Source organism: Pseudorca crassidens, chromosome 8 (assembly GCF_039906515.1).
Source record: "Pseudorca crassidens isolate mPseCra1 chromosome 8, mPseCra1.hap1, whole genome shotgun sequence".
NCBI classification, from domain to species: Eukaryota; Metazoa; Chordata; class Mammalia; order Artiodactyla; family Delphinidae; genus Pseudorca; species Pseudorca crassidens.
The window spans coordinates 17,203,267-17,218,219 of record NC_090303.1 but is presented as its reverse complement, the minus strand read 5'-3'; the positions used below and the strand labels follow the sequence as shown (position 1 = coordinate 17,218,219).

Here is a 14,953-nt window from a genome sequence, read left to right as displayed (position 1 = left end):
TTTCATTTAACCTTTCATTACGGGCTGAACTGTGTCCTTCCCAAATTCTGATGTTCAAGACCTAATCCCTAGTACCTCAGACTATAACTGTATTTGGAGATAGGGTCTTTAAAAGGGTAATTAAAGTAAAGTGAGGCCACTGGAGTGGACCCTAATCACATAAGACTGGTGTCCTTCTGAGAAGACGACATCAGGATAGACAGGTCCAGACAGAAGACCAGGTGAAGAGAGTCATCTAAAAGTCAAGGAGAGAAAGAGGCCACAGAAGAAACCAACTCTGCCGACACCTTGATCTCAAACTTTGTCCCTTGAGAACCCTAGAAAATACATTTCTGTTGTTCAAGCCACCCAGTCTGTGCTACTGTGTTATGGCAGCCCTGGCAAACTAATATACCTTAACAACACATCTGTCCAACAGATGAGGAAATCGAGGCTCAGGGACATTAGTTAACTCGCCAGGTATTGGCAGAGAGATTTCAGTCCAGATTGAACGAAGACCTTTCAAATCCAGGCTGAATGAAGATCTTTTCTGCCTCACTGGCTAATGGTGTAATAGAAGCCTGAAAAATGGATGTCAGAGAGGAAGGAGGAAAAAGACAAGAATTCTGGAAACTGAGGCAGGATGGAGCTTTAGGAGGGTGTGGTGAACAGGGGCAATGGGGAAAAAGAGATGAAGCAGAATGAGCACTAAAAATAGGCAAAAGCTTCAACAGTGATGAACAGGATAAGTGCCTTTCGGGAAGTGGCAGTCAGATGACGATGGAGGAAGATCAAGAAAGTTAAGGCAACTCAGCAAACGGAAGCTCAACAGAGACACTCACTTCTGAATTCAAACCAGTGCTTGACTCACAGATACAGAGAACAAACTAGTGGTTACCAGTGGGGGTCGGGGGAGGGGCGATGGAGGGGTGGGGAAGTGGGAGGCACAAGCTACTTGGTAGAAGACAGGCTCCAGGATGTTTTGTGTTGTACAACACAGGGAGTACGGCCAATATTTTCTAATAACTGTAAATGGAAAGTAACCTTTAAAAATACATAAAAATAGGGCTTCCCTAGTGGCGCAGTGGTTGAGAGTCTGCCTGTCGATGCAGGGGACACGGGTTCGTGCCCCGGTCCGGGAAGATCCCACATCCCGTGGAGCGGCTGGGGCTGTGAGCCATGGCCGCTGAGCCTGCGCGTCCGGAGCCTGTGCTCCACGGCGGGAGAGGCCGCAGCAGTGAGTGGCCCGCGTACCGCAAAAATAAATAAATAAATAAATAAAAATTTAAAGATTTTTTAAAGAGAGTAAATGTTGGGGGCCAAGACGACCAATACAAGAACTTGAACAGGACCATAAAAAAAAAAAATAAAACAAATGCTTGACAGAAATCTGGGTGACAACTAAGGGTGAAAACTAGTAACTGCCCAGCTCTCCTTGCACCATCCTTCATAATCCTGATGGTATTTCTCACGGATAAAAGGAGACAAGGGTATGGAAATGGAAAGCCACATTTCGACAGATTCCTTGACTTATACATTTACTAGTTGCTCAGGTTTTTTTTTTTTTTAACCTATTCAGAAATATGAGAAAATTATACTTTATTAAACCCAAGAGAGTATTAGACTAAAAATTTTAAACAAAGGGGGGAAAAACCCAATAACTGAACCAAGGCAAACTCCCCAGGGGACCTGCCTCGTGGGTGGCAACAGTTTGGAGAGAGACTAGCCTGATGTCTCTGTGGCACAAGACAGCAGAGAGGAAAAGCCTTATAGCCAGTCCTGGTTATGCTTCCTTCTCTCTCCCTTCTGGAACCTTCTGAGTCCCAAAAGGCCATTGACGAGTTATCCAATTTTCTGTGAAGTTAGGAAACTGCTGGAAACTGGGACAACACATTTTACCTACAGAAGGGAAGCCTTTCCATGTTCATTGCTGAGTCACTGACCTTCTCAGGCCTCACACTGCTGCACAGCTGCCTCTGAATTTATACTAAACAAAAGGGCTGTGAGTTTGGAAACCTTTGGCTATGAACAAAAACAGACTGTGGATATGCTAACTGGTTTTGCTACCCTAAGAAAATCTAATCCACTTAGTAAACAGCCATGTCCACGCAAACACGAGTTAGAACAAACACACTCTCAATGATCCAGCAATCCCACTCCTGGGCATACACCCAGACAAAACTATAATTCAAAGATACACGCACCCCTGTGTTCATAACAGCACTGTTCACAAAAGCCAAGACGTGGAAGCAACCTCAACGTCCATCAACAAATGAATGGATAAAGAAGATGTGGTATATATACACAATGGAATACTACTCAGCCATAAAAATGAATGAAATAATGCCATTTGCAACAGCACAGATGGACCTAGAGATTATCACACTAAGTCAGAAACAGAAAGACAAATACCGTATACTATCACCTATTATGTGGAATCTAAAATATGACTCAAATGAACTTATATCTATGAAACAGACTCACAGACGTAGAGAACAGACTTGTGACTGCCAAGGGGGAGGGGGTTGGGATGGACTGCGAGTTTGGGATTAGTAGATGCAAACTATTATATACAGAACGGATAAACAACAAGGTCCTACTGTATAGCACAGGGAAGTATATTCAATATCCTGTGATAAACCATAATGGAAAAGAATACATATATACATTTCGTTTTCATAATGGAATCACTTTGCTATACAGCAGAACTTAACAGAACATTGTAAACCAACTATACTTCAATAAAATAAATTTAAAAAAAAAGGAATAATCACACTCTTCATCCTCGACCCCTACCTGTCCTCACCACTCAATGGTATCACCACCCTCCTAGTTCCCCAGCTTGGACATCTCAGTAATTTTTGATTCATCCCTGCCTTCTGCTGTCTGCTTCTACTCCTTCTCCAATTCATGGCTGAGTCTTTGATTCTAAAGGGTCCGACTGACTCCCTTAGAAAACAAGGGCTCTCCTCTCGGCAATGACTCTCCAAGGCAACAGTAGCAGAGGGTAGCAGAGAGGGTAGCAAGGGGCGACGTGGGACTGGGAAAAGCTCTCCAAGTCACACTGTCAGGACTCCGGGTTGCAGCAGGAGGCTTCCTCCTACTTGACAGCCACAGGCAGCCTTTGCGTTAACACCACCCCTGCCTAAGTCAGTTCCAGCTCCCCCTTACCGCTGACCTTGAGAGCCCCCTGCCTCTGTGCCCTCTCATCTCCATGCCCCAGGCCCTCCTCTGTATTTCCTCTTGGCTCCCTTCCTGAAACGCAGGTCTCATTTCCTGTCGATGGCTCCCCATTTTCTATAAAGTTCACACCCCTCAGCAAGGAAGCAAAGTCCTTCTGGCTGTAACCTTACTTCCCGCTCCTCCCTTCACTAGCCCAAGTTCAAGGTACATCTACATAGTACGTGTTGAACAAACTCTGCCCGAACTGTCCCACCACTAGAGCTTTGCTCTCACACTGCCAAGAAGGGTTTTTCTTCTACCTGCTCTCCCTAAAGTCATGCTCACTCTTCCTGGCCCAGGTCAAGTGCAATCTCAGTCCCCTCTTCGTAAAGCTTTCTCCTTTATCCCAGGCAAAAATGAATCTCACCCTCCTCCCTGCCCACGTACTTTATCAGAACTTCTGCTATAGCAGTGAGCACATCCTACCTTGTATTGTAAGTTATTTGCAAGTACGTATTTCTCCCCTAGAAGACTGGAGCTTCCGGACAGCGCAGAGCAGGAACATGCTATCTTTAAAATCTAAGGCAGTTTCTTACAAACAGAAGATGACTGAATTCATTTATCCACTTATTTAGGCCGTCTTTGTAAAGCAATTACTACATGCCAAGCATCAGCATATATAAAACCATTCAGGCTCCCACTATATGCCAGGGTGGTAAGATCATCCCTATAATGCAGGCGTTATTTTTCTTCCCATTTTACCAAAGAGGAAGGAGAAGCTCTGGCCACACACGCCAGTAAGGGACAGAATGGGGAGTCACACCCAAATCTGTGCAATCCTGTAGATGTTGCTTTTCACACGTGAACTAGGGGCCCAAAGGATGAGTTGTGCCAACTTGTACCCATTCTTTAGGTCTCAGTTTAATCACCACCTCCTCTGTCTGACTTTCAGCACTTCTGCACAGAATTTCATCTTTGGCCCATTGTACTCACTTGAATGAGTATTCAACTACAGGATATGTGCCCACCCGACTTTTGGATATAAACGAACTACCCATAAAAGGTAGTTTTACCTTTTAAAAGGAGAAAACGAACAAAGTAAAAGACAGGACCATAAACATTCATAAAGACGATTTTGAGTATTTTTAGGTGTCCCATAACGTGGAGGCAACATCCGAAGCTGAGTCTCACTTCTAACTGCCAGGTTGAGCACGTGGCCAATGAAGGGACAAGGCGTGGTTTAGGAAAAGTCTTCCCTAATCCCTCGCGGGACCAGGTGCCACCGTGTAAACCTTCCCCCCGCCCACCCCAACCAGCAACAGCAGGTTCCCGTGGAGGAGCAAGGGGATGAAGAGCTCAGGCCTGGGGACCAGCAGCCCAGCAACCTTCCTAGTCACGCTGTGACTTCCACGCCCACCCCTGGTCCTTGGCCGCCCAGGCTTAGGCAGAGGACACAAGCAAGACTTTCATGGCTACCCGCCCACACTGTAAACCTACCCCTGGCACCTTTTCCAAACCTGAGAAGGTGTAGATAAGGCCCCCAACTGAAAACGATTCAAAAGTGATTTTAATCTGAGAAGCAATAAGTAAATTATAGGTTTTGTGTGCACCAACATGTATTTTAAGCCATGTGAAGCCTGTCATTTCCAGGCAGCTGCTTAAGAAGAAACAAAGGGACTTTGTACACAGACATTCCCTAGTCCTGGAGTCATTTTACATCTCTCAAAGAAAAAGGATGGGAAAAATCCACGTTGAAGAAGGCAAGCACATTTCTTAAGGAACTCAAAAACCGTTCCCACATATTTTGCAAAACCTTGAAAACTAAAGATAATACACTTCCTTTTCAGTTACCAAAGTCAGCATTAAAACATCAACCCAAGGGAGCAGGGACTGATTCTCCAGATGTCTTACTATGATTTGGGAGCAGGTCAAAGCTGCCTGTCTCCATGGGGAAATAAACAGATATATAATTAAAAGTTTACAGTCGAATCATCTTAGAACAGTGACTCTCTCTACTTACGGCCATGAAGAGAGAGTATCTGTTAGGCATAGTTCTTCATGCCCATGTTGAAAAGCTGTTCAATTATCCCAATTTATAGCAATAATAATGTTTAGGTTCCCACTGAGGCCAAGCCGCAACAGCCATCCATTTTGAAAGGGGAATTTGTGAGAAAGTTAGACCTTACCTTGAAGGTCATGATGAGATGAGTGAAATGGAATTCTGCTTCCAAATCCAGTTGGATGGTTACATTTTCCACGCCTATAGGAGATTTTTTTGAAAAGACAAAAGGAAACAGCAAGGTAAACGGGAAATCTGTGAACAACTGAGACAATTCTCTTCAAGTATCCTTAGGCTCTGCATAGGAGTTCTCTCTGCGGTCCATCTTAAGCTGAAGGTAAGATAAATAATGATAAAACCCTGGCTTGATTCAGGCGATGGAGCACATCTCAGAATGATTCTTCAGTTGTTCATCAATCATTCTGGAGTTCAACGTATTGAATGTATTCCCTGGAACAAGACATCTGGCAGAATGTCAGAATGACAGCCTTTAGTTGCTGTCAAGAAAGACATCTTTTGCTTAGGAAAAAAATGAAAAGTCTTCCCAACCCACTTAGCCAAGGGACTTTCTCAAAGGCGAAACAAGAGGGGGCACTTCCTGTGCACAGTAGGGGTTCAGCTTTGCTGTCTGAAGCCCAGGAACACAATCCTCTTCCAGTCGACACAAACATATTCCTTTTGTTCTGTGCAGCAGCAAAGAAAACAAATAAGAGTCCACCACATTTTGTGAGTTACACTCCAATTTAGAAAAACCTATCCCTGATGGAGAAGGCTTTGGGTGCATTTCCACAACCCAGAAACAATGCCAAAGAGACAAAGAATGGGTCAAATAAATAAACTGGCCCAGAACAAATACTAACATCTTCCCTTTCAGGGGAAAGCCTGAACAAACAAATGAGCCTCTGCACTATGCCCTGGAGGTCAATCCACTGGAATTCCAGGGAGGGAAAGCACCTCCTCCCCAATCCCTTGGGCCCTCAAGCCTGCCTGTTTAGCGAAGGAGACCTTTCCACATTTCCTGTGCTCGAGAGAGCTTTTGGGGGTCCATCTTCTGAAGCAAAAGAAGTCTTAAATGCAGGAAGACAGGAATGTGTCGGGATGAATGATGTCACAGGCTGGTGTATTTTCGGGAAATCAGTAGGACTTTTGAAATAAACTCTCCCACTGGACAACTGCCAAGTCAATTGGGGATGGGGGTGGGGGGGAAGTGGTCACTGGAACGGATATGAGTTAGTTGGAATGTTAAAGAAAAACATAGCCGTGCTAACTAACCTTATCTAACTTATTAGAAAGAAACTGTACTACAAACCTACTCTCCACAACAAGGTTAGCTAAGCAACTATCTGTCTCTCCTTTCCCAGGCTTTTAAAAACCTGCACTATTTGTTTAAAATGAAGAGATAACGAAATAGCGTAAAGTACAAGAAAGACTAGGACCAGTTCTGTAACATAAGAACATATCCGGCAATGTGGGCTTGAAAAGCGCATTCCATTTTAGATTCCTAACCTGATAAAGCACTGCAGGTTTTTTTTTTGTTTTTGTTTTTTTTTAAATATGGGAAGAAAAATCTACGGAGAAAAGAAATGAGATCACTCTTCTATGGTGTACTTGATTTCTGTCGGACCTAGTAGTAAAGCATCAGGAGGGGTAAGTTAAAAGTAGGTGCACATTCCAAGACTGTTTCTGGGCCTGAGCACTGATAATTTAACACGTCACATCACGTAAAGCTCATCTTGGACAAAACATAAATAGATAAAATCACATTCCTAAACAAAGTCTTCACTTGTGACCTATCAGACAGCAGAGAGATGAGAGGGGACAGTAACATTCAGTCTGACTTTCTAAAACTAAGTTCCATCCATCTAATCTCATCTGATCTCTTGTGACAGAGTGACAGCGCCCTCAAACCCCTCTATTTGAAAATCCCTTCTTTCTGGCATTTGGCCTCTTTTGTCCCACAAACTCAAAGTTGTAGAGACTGATTAAGTCCTGATGTAACCAAGAAAAACCCTCCTCTAGAACAATAGCACGTGATGAACTATTTTACTGTCTATCAACTTGATACTGATGTTGAGGCATCCTTCTTCTAATTGTCTTTCGGTCTCACTGGAAAAAGGTGGACAGTCAGAGACATCCCACATTTGTCATAAGCTCTATGTGGTTCAGAAGTCCCAGGCTTTCTCTGCCCAGGCTTAGAATCACTTCTTTGAGAGTCCTTTCTCATAAATGTTTTGTAAAAAAGATCTAGTGGTCGGGACTTCCCTGGTGGCGCAGTGGTTAAGAATCCGCCTGCAAATGCACGGGACATGGGTTCGATCCCTGACCTGGGAAGATCCCACATGCCGTGAAGCAACTAAGCCCGTATGCCACAACTACTGAGCCTGCGCTCTAGAGCCCTCGAGCCACAACTACTGAGCCCTCGAGCCACAACTACTGAGCCCACATGCCGCAAGTACTGAGGCCCGCACGCCTAGAGCCCGTGCTCCACAAAAAGAGAAGCCACCGCAATGAGAAGCCTGCACACCGCAATGAAGAGTAACCCCTGCTCGTTGCAACTAGAGAAAGGTCACGCGCACCGACATAGACCCAACGCAGCCAAAAATAAATTAATCAAAAACAAAAGCTCTAATGGTAACACTGTTAATGACAAACACATTAACTCTACCTTTAATCCTCAAATTTCAGAATTCAAGTTTGAAACAAATGCAAAACTAATTTGGGCTTAGTTGTACCGCAACAGTATCATATTTGATGAATTTATTAAACCAAAACCCAAGAGGCAAAGAAAGGAAAAACGGTGGGATTCACACACTCACTGGAAAAGCTGACTTGGGGTCATTATCCACGTTGAGTCTGAAAAACTACATCTAATGTATACTCAGAGTACTATGATTAAATGTTCTCTAGATGGAAAGAAGATGGTGGGCGTTGATTCTGCCCTTTCCTTTGGGGTTGATGAAAATGAAAGATGCTGTTTTGTGGAGGAATAAGGGCCTGAGATGATACAGGGCCTTCCCACGCCCTCCCCAGACTGCCCCCGGCCCATGCCCACGCTCCCCAAGGCCCCCTCAGTATGAAGACTATGAAATACTCCTTTGGTCTCGCATGAAAGACCTCTTTCTTATAGGAAGTGCATACTTCAGGAAGAAAGATCGGATTTTATCAAGAGAAGTTAGTGCTTCAGGCAGTAAATCTGTCAAACGCCATAATTCCAGGATAGAGAAACCAATCGTAATTACAAACACCCAGTAGCCCGTAAACCCCTTCCAGGTGACCCATCACACTCTTTGGAACTTATCCCCATACCAACCACATACCATTTTCGGATTGCCACCAGATCTTAAGACGGTTTGGAGCAAATGTCGTGACCACATTTTCAATGAGATGACTGTCAGGGTTCAGGGTTTCATGATAAGGATCTTGTGAATTGCATATGAAGCATTTTTTGTCCTCCTGAAAGCAAAGTCAGTTCTATGAGTCTAGGAAGCAATCGCGCGTGCACACCCACCAAAATCAAGCCCACGATACAAAAACCCAACCTACTTGCTTCAAGAAAAATGCATGTGCCAAAATTACTTAAATGACCTGTCATACGTCTTTCACTTTTTAACTTAACTGAGTATGAAATACTCCTGAAATTTTCCTCTTCTCTTGCAACTTCAAGGTCAAAAGCAGAAGGCGGCATTGTTTCCACAAGCTATTAATTTAATCAAAATGAAAGTTCTAGGCTTAAGTCTTAATCTCAGTGAATAACTGGAGAAGCTTACTCTTGAAGCAAACTGCTGAGGAGCTTTTAGAGAATTTTTGCTGACATAAAGGAAACTGAAAATAAAAAGAGAACAGTTCAATTGGTCTGATTTTCAAAAACCTATATAAAGCAGAAACCAGTTATTAGGCAGACGTATTTAAGCAGCTTTGGGAACTACAGATAAAGATTTCTTAGCTTCTCCTCTGCCCCAGCAGTGAATTCGCAGTGGCAGCGAGCAGGCTAGCCTACAAACTGCTCAGAATATCCAGGAAGAGGACACCAGACTCTCATGTTGGGAGCACTGAAAACTGGGACCAATTCAAAGAACGCCAAATTGGACCCGAACTAAAAATATACTTTAGGTTTTAGAGTAGCTTTGAACTTCTCTCTTCTCACTTTCCTTTTCCTTAAAATGAGGGTCACAGCCAAAAGAGCCCTCATTGCACTGCATCACTGTGAATTATAAACAGCATCACTTAAAGTTTCCTTTTCCACATAAGGCTTTGCTCTCTAAGATTTTCTGAAATGCATATTACTCTTAGGTCTGAAAGTGACACTGAGATGGAAATCTATAGAGACCCACACACATCTTACAAACAACATTTAAGCAAGGGTGGTAATCTTATAAGGACAGTATCAACTGACTGTACTTTTTATGTTTGTATTTATTTAGCTAGCTATTACTTATCACCCTCCTCCCAAAAGGATTTAGAGACTGGCAAGATGTACCAACTAGAAGTCAGGAATACAATGGGACCCTAGACAAAATACTTACGGCTTCCTGCCTCAATTTTTCACCTGTTCAACATCTGAGAGAAGTACACACCCAGGGCCTTTCTCTAGTCTCTAATATCTGTGAAGAGTCCTCCACAATTTCATGGCTAATCACATAAACCAGAGAGTCTGGCTCTACTTGCTTTTAAGGCAAATAATCCAATTCTCATTCTGGTCAAAGCTGGTTTCAGGATCTGGTGACTCATTTACAGGATGCCCTGGCCTCGGAGGTAAATGTTAGCATAATATTTTGGGTAAAATTTACATGCTAATATTAGAAAAGGTAACATCAACTGCCTTCAGTAACTTGCAGCCAAGGAAACTAATACTGGAGAACAATTACCAGAACTTAAAAAAAGTTTAATTACAGCCTCCCTTCTAATCAGGAGGAAGCAGTCTAGACATCTCCGTATAAACCTGGAAGCAAGTAAGTGGAATCCACTTTACCACATTCCTTTGGTTTAATTTATCAGGTCTCCAGAATAGGCTCTCCTCCTGCTTTGTAAACGTGACTCCATTTGAAGGCATCTGCCTGCAAACCACACGGTATTCTGTCCCACTCCTGAAGGGCAGATCTGCAGGCGGGTGCAGTGACCAAGTTTCGAGCAAGTGGCTTGGCACTTGCCCTGCGCAGGAGATTAAGCCCTTATGCTGGCTTTAGAGGCCAGAGATACCTGCCTCCCTTTTCAAAATCAAGGAAAGGGATTTTGATTCTCGGTGGTTTATACTTTGAGCCTTCTTTTAAAATTACGTTTTATTAAAAACGTGACTTTTGGGGCTTCCCTGGTGGCGCAGTGGTTGAGAGTCCGCCTGCCGATGCAGGGTACACGGGTTCGCGCCCCGGTCCGGGAAGATCCCACATGCCGCGGAGCGGCTGGGGCCGTGAGCCATGGCCGCTGAGCCTGCGCGTCCAGAGCCTGTGCTCCACAACGGGAGAGGCCACAACAGTGAGAGGCCGGTGTACCACCAAAAAAACAAAACAACAACAAAAAACGTGACCTTTGAAAGCTAGGATCTGGGTCTACTTTTAGAAACAGATAACACTCGGAAATTTCATTTGGGTCCTCCTCTATCGGGTACCATGGCAACCAGGGCATTCTGAAAAAGCAAGCATCTGATTCTGCTATCTAATGGAAGTAGATGGGAACAACACCAAATGAGGAGACAAAAACATTGGAGTGTTTTTCTCCATGACGGGAGTGACCTTGCAAGGTGTCTGTCAGTGCTGGAATACTCTTTATCCAAGTGAAAGATTTGGGAAAAGGCCAAGATCACCACTCAGTATATAAAAAAGAAGAGGTTAAACCACCTTTTATATACATTTCCAGAAAGAAAAGGATTAAAAAAACAAACCAAACCAACCAACAAAAAAAAAGACACGGGTCTTTTAGACGCCCGGGTCTTTTAGAGGTCAGGGCTTGGGGGCAGGGCCACCAGATCTGTCTGCAGCCCTGCCTTTCCACATTGACTGTGGCCGCGGCAGGAAATGTTTGGCGGATGCAACTGTGCAAACTGTGAGCCACCACAGTGCAAAAGGGTGAGAGCTACCAGCCTAATCCCGGGACTCCCTGGCTGCGGCGCTTCCTATCTGGATCGCTGGCAGGATGCGGAGTCCCCTGGGCCTTCCCCTTCGGTCTGGACTGGAGGAGGCTCGCGCGCGCAGAGCCTGGAGCCATCTCTCCCCTCACCTGGAGGTGGCTGACGATACAGTAAGGCTCGGGTTTGTACAGCCCACAGGTCGAGGTCACCGAGAGCTTCTGGGCTCGGCCGATGAGAAGGTCGCCGGTGGCCGGGTAGCAGCTGCCCTCCGCGCAGCCGTAGCTGAACTCGGGTTCTTGAGCACTCACTTGGGCTCCGCACAGGGCTGTGGAAGGGTCAGGCAACAGGGTAGGGCACAAGCAGGGAGCGGGCCCCAGCAAAGGGAATAAGCAGGGGCGGGGAGAGAGTAGATTCAGAAAAAAAGCAGGATACACAGAAAAGAGACACAATGGGGAGATGATCGAGGCCGGGAAGGAAGGACGCGGAGAGGAGGATTCAGACAGAAACAGAGACGTCAAGTTGGTCCAGCAGCCAAGAGCATCACTCCCAGGAAACCCACCTACACTCGCGCCCACCCTAATCTGCCCGGGAAGCAGCTCCGGGCACTTCGACACGCCTGGACCTGGGCGCAGGGAGGCAGGTGGCCAAACGCCGCACACCCGTACTCGCGCACGTGTGTGTCTGTGAACCCGCGCGCACGCGGCAGCCTGTATATCCTCAGCGTGACAGCGCGTGTGTGTGCGCGGAAATCTGTGAGCGTGCGGGCGCGTGAGTGTGTGTGCATGCACGCTCGGAGGACGCGGGCGCTTCGCCCGGCGACGGGGGATGGTGGGGCTCGCGGGGGACGCCACTCTCCCGAGCGAGGGGCCGGTGGACAGTCCCTGCGGCTTTGGATTGGCTTCAACAATTCGTCATTCCCGGGACGCTCCCGGTCCAGCTGTTTCTGGCGCCATCCGGGGGCAAACAGCGATGCTTAATTAAAGCCACATGGCCCCAATCTGTTCCCAGGACGAAGCCTGCGCTCAGCTCGGGGCACTTTCCCGGAAAATGGGCTCCTAGCGAGCCCTCCACCCCATGAAGCCTGACCCCAGCGACGGAGAGACCCACCAAGAAAGGGCCGGAGATGCCAAGCCCAGAAAGGCAGCCGCGGGAGCACCCGGAGCTCTGGCACAGCCCCCCGCGATGCAGTCGCCTGCGGTCCTCGCACACCGTCCCCGGCTACCACCCAGGGCGCTGGCGTTTAATCCCAGCGCAGAATTTCCACCGGGCCCCTCTCCCGATGCCCCCTCCCGATCCCCCAGGCTCCCCCGAAGCTGGGACCAACAGCTTGGTTTATTCTTTCCCCGCGTCCAAGCCCACGCCCTTCCCCCCACCGTTTCCTCGTAATTACCTAAGAAACTGAACGCGAACATCTGGAGCCGCCCCATGGCCAGTCCCTGCAGCCGAGGGGACACAGCAGAGGAGGGGAGGACACGGCCGCCGAGCCGCCGGCTCTTTTCCGCCGTCTTCCTTTCTGGAGAGGGGGAGAAAAAAATAAGGCAAATATTCAGGGAGAAGAGAGGGGCCCTCGCATTTCCTGCCGCTCCCACGGAAGCGGGGGGATGGGGAGGGAAAAATCGCGCCGCCACTTTGTTCTCCTCACCCGGCGGGGCGAGCGCTCTCCCGGCTCCTGGCAGCCCCGGAGCCCAAAGAAGGGAATTAGAAAGTTTCGCCCTGGGAGGAACCGAGGGTGGCGCCTCTGCTCATGCGCACACGGGGAGCCGGGGCGGAGGGGGCGGGCGGCCCCGACTTGGCGGGGAGGGGGTGAGGGCCAGGTCCAACCCTCCCCCGGCGCCTCTTTTGTTTTAAGGCCGCATCTATGGACGCGGCGGGGCTGTGGCTCTTAACGTTCCCTGCGCAGAGCTGCGGGGCGGCCGCGGGGTGCGCGTCCCCAGCGGTGCGCAGGGCAGGGGCAGGAGGTGCTCGGATCGCAGGCGAGGAGGCGGGTCGGGACCTACGGGCGCACTGGCTCGTGCATTTACATTTGTAAGGAGTGAGTCATGAAGAGGTGCCCAAGGCTATAAACTCTGGCACCCAGCGCTCCGGGAGGGCTGGTTAAACCCTTTAGAAAGAGGGTCGACCTGGCAGGTTTGCTCCTGAGAAAGCAGGGAAGCCCCCATGTATTGCTGAGCCCGGGCTGGGCGCCACCTCTGATGTCTTCATTCGAACGAAGGAAAGTGCTCTTCGCTCCGCTGCCTTTGCGGACCTGCCTGGAGTCCCTGCTACCCAGGTGGCCACAGCATTGAATTACGCATCTAATTCTGTTTTTTGTTTTTCAATCTACTTTTTACCTAAATCCAGACGTATGGCTCAAATTCAGGTAACTTCTCGAACGCCGCTCTTGGTAGTGACGCTTTTTTCCCATCTTACCGTGAAAGGGTCGACTCAGCCACGAAGCTGGAAGTCTCTCATGAGACACACTTGTCCACAACCTCCACAAAGCACAACCTCGCAAATTCTAGACAGGAATTCCATGGTGTACAAATGGTGAGACGTGCGAGCAAGCCTCTAACGTCGGGTCTCCAGCAGCATTGCGTGTGACCTGTCTGGTTAAATAAGGGGTAAATACACGCTCACCCTTCTAGGGGTTGGAGAGGGAAGAGAGGCTGGTGGTGTGACTCTGCCACCCCTTCTGTGAATTAACCCAATTCTGCTGCCTTAGCAATGGCTGGAATCAGAGCTTGAGCTTTCTTTAGTCCTCTGGGCAGAAGTGCTCCCTGGAATGAGGGGAGTAGAGTTAGTTGTTAGTCCAGTCAGGAGATTTGGTTTCCCAATTAATCACCCCAGGGAGAAGCGGTTAAGTGGCCAGTTGGTCAGCTTTTAACTTAGTTGCAATGAAATAGGGGCCCAGGGAAGTTTAATCATTAGACCATAGAGTAAGCTGCTTTGTGAGTTTATCTACATCCTTTCCACGGAGGGAGGCCTTAGGTCTCGTCTCGGTGATACATTAATTATTCACCAAATCAAGACTTGCCCTGCTGCAGCCTCTGGAGATTTTTGCCTCTACGCGGTGCTCAGGATCTACAGGTGCTACCTGGGCAGCCCTGAACGCCGAGAGAGCGGGTGCCCTTGCGACGGTCTTAATATTGTGATGGAGGGTCTTCAGAACTTAAGATTCACAAGCAAATGTCTTCTCCCTTTGTGGAACTTCCGACACCCTGGGCCAAAGGTGATTACAGTTTTTCATCCATACAAATTGCAGGCAGCGTTCGGTTCTGCCTCTTTGGGGGAAACCGGCCTCTGCTCTCACAGCAGCTGAACCCTCCCTGCTACTCGGCAGTTCTGTCTGTCGCAGGTCAGTGTCCTTTCCCAGAGGGCAAGCACCTTCAACACTCTCTGAAAGTCCCCGGTGTGCCTTAACACTTCACCTACAGTGGTAAACTTACCATTACTGAAAGAATTAGATTTGTTGGGTTTTGCATGCATCTATTCTGACCACTCCATCTATGAATGTGTCCGTCTCCGTTCCCACCTTTATCTTTTGTACTTCTGCCCTGGAAAGTGTGCCCCCATCTCATCTCCTGAGAGCAATGCTCTCACACGCACAAACCTGCTCGATTCCCCCGTGTTAAGAGGAAAAAAAAAAAAAATCAAAAAGCTTTATTCTCCACACCCCTCTACTCCTTTCCTCCCTTTGACTTCACAGCCCAGGT

General features: G+C 47.5%; 1 protein-coding gene across 1 annotated transcript in view; it reads right to left on the bottom strand.

The window, feature by feature from the left end:
• The window catches only part of LAMB1 (laminin subunit beta 1), a 73,691-nt gene extending 60,654 nt beyond the window's left edge, over window positions 1-13,037 (bottom strand). The window contains exons 1-5 of the mRNA XM_067745920.1: window positions 12,904-13,037; window positions 12,652-12,774; window positions 11,411-11,586; window positions 8,518-8,653; window positions 5,328-5,401 (exon numbers count right to left, since the gene is read on the bottom strand). Coding sequence (XP_067602021.1) covers window positions 5,328-5,401; window positions 8,518-8,653; window positions 11,411-11,586; window positions 12,652-12,688 — 423 coding nt within the window. The 5' untranslated portion in view covers window positions 12,689-12,774; window positions 12,904-13,037. The remainder of the gene's footprint in view (window positions 1-5,327; window positions 5,402-8,517; window positions 8,654-11,410; window positions 11,587-12,651; window positions 12,775-12,903) is intronic.
• Between the last annotated feature and the right edge of the window lie 1,916 nt (window positions 13,038-14,953).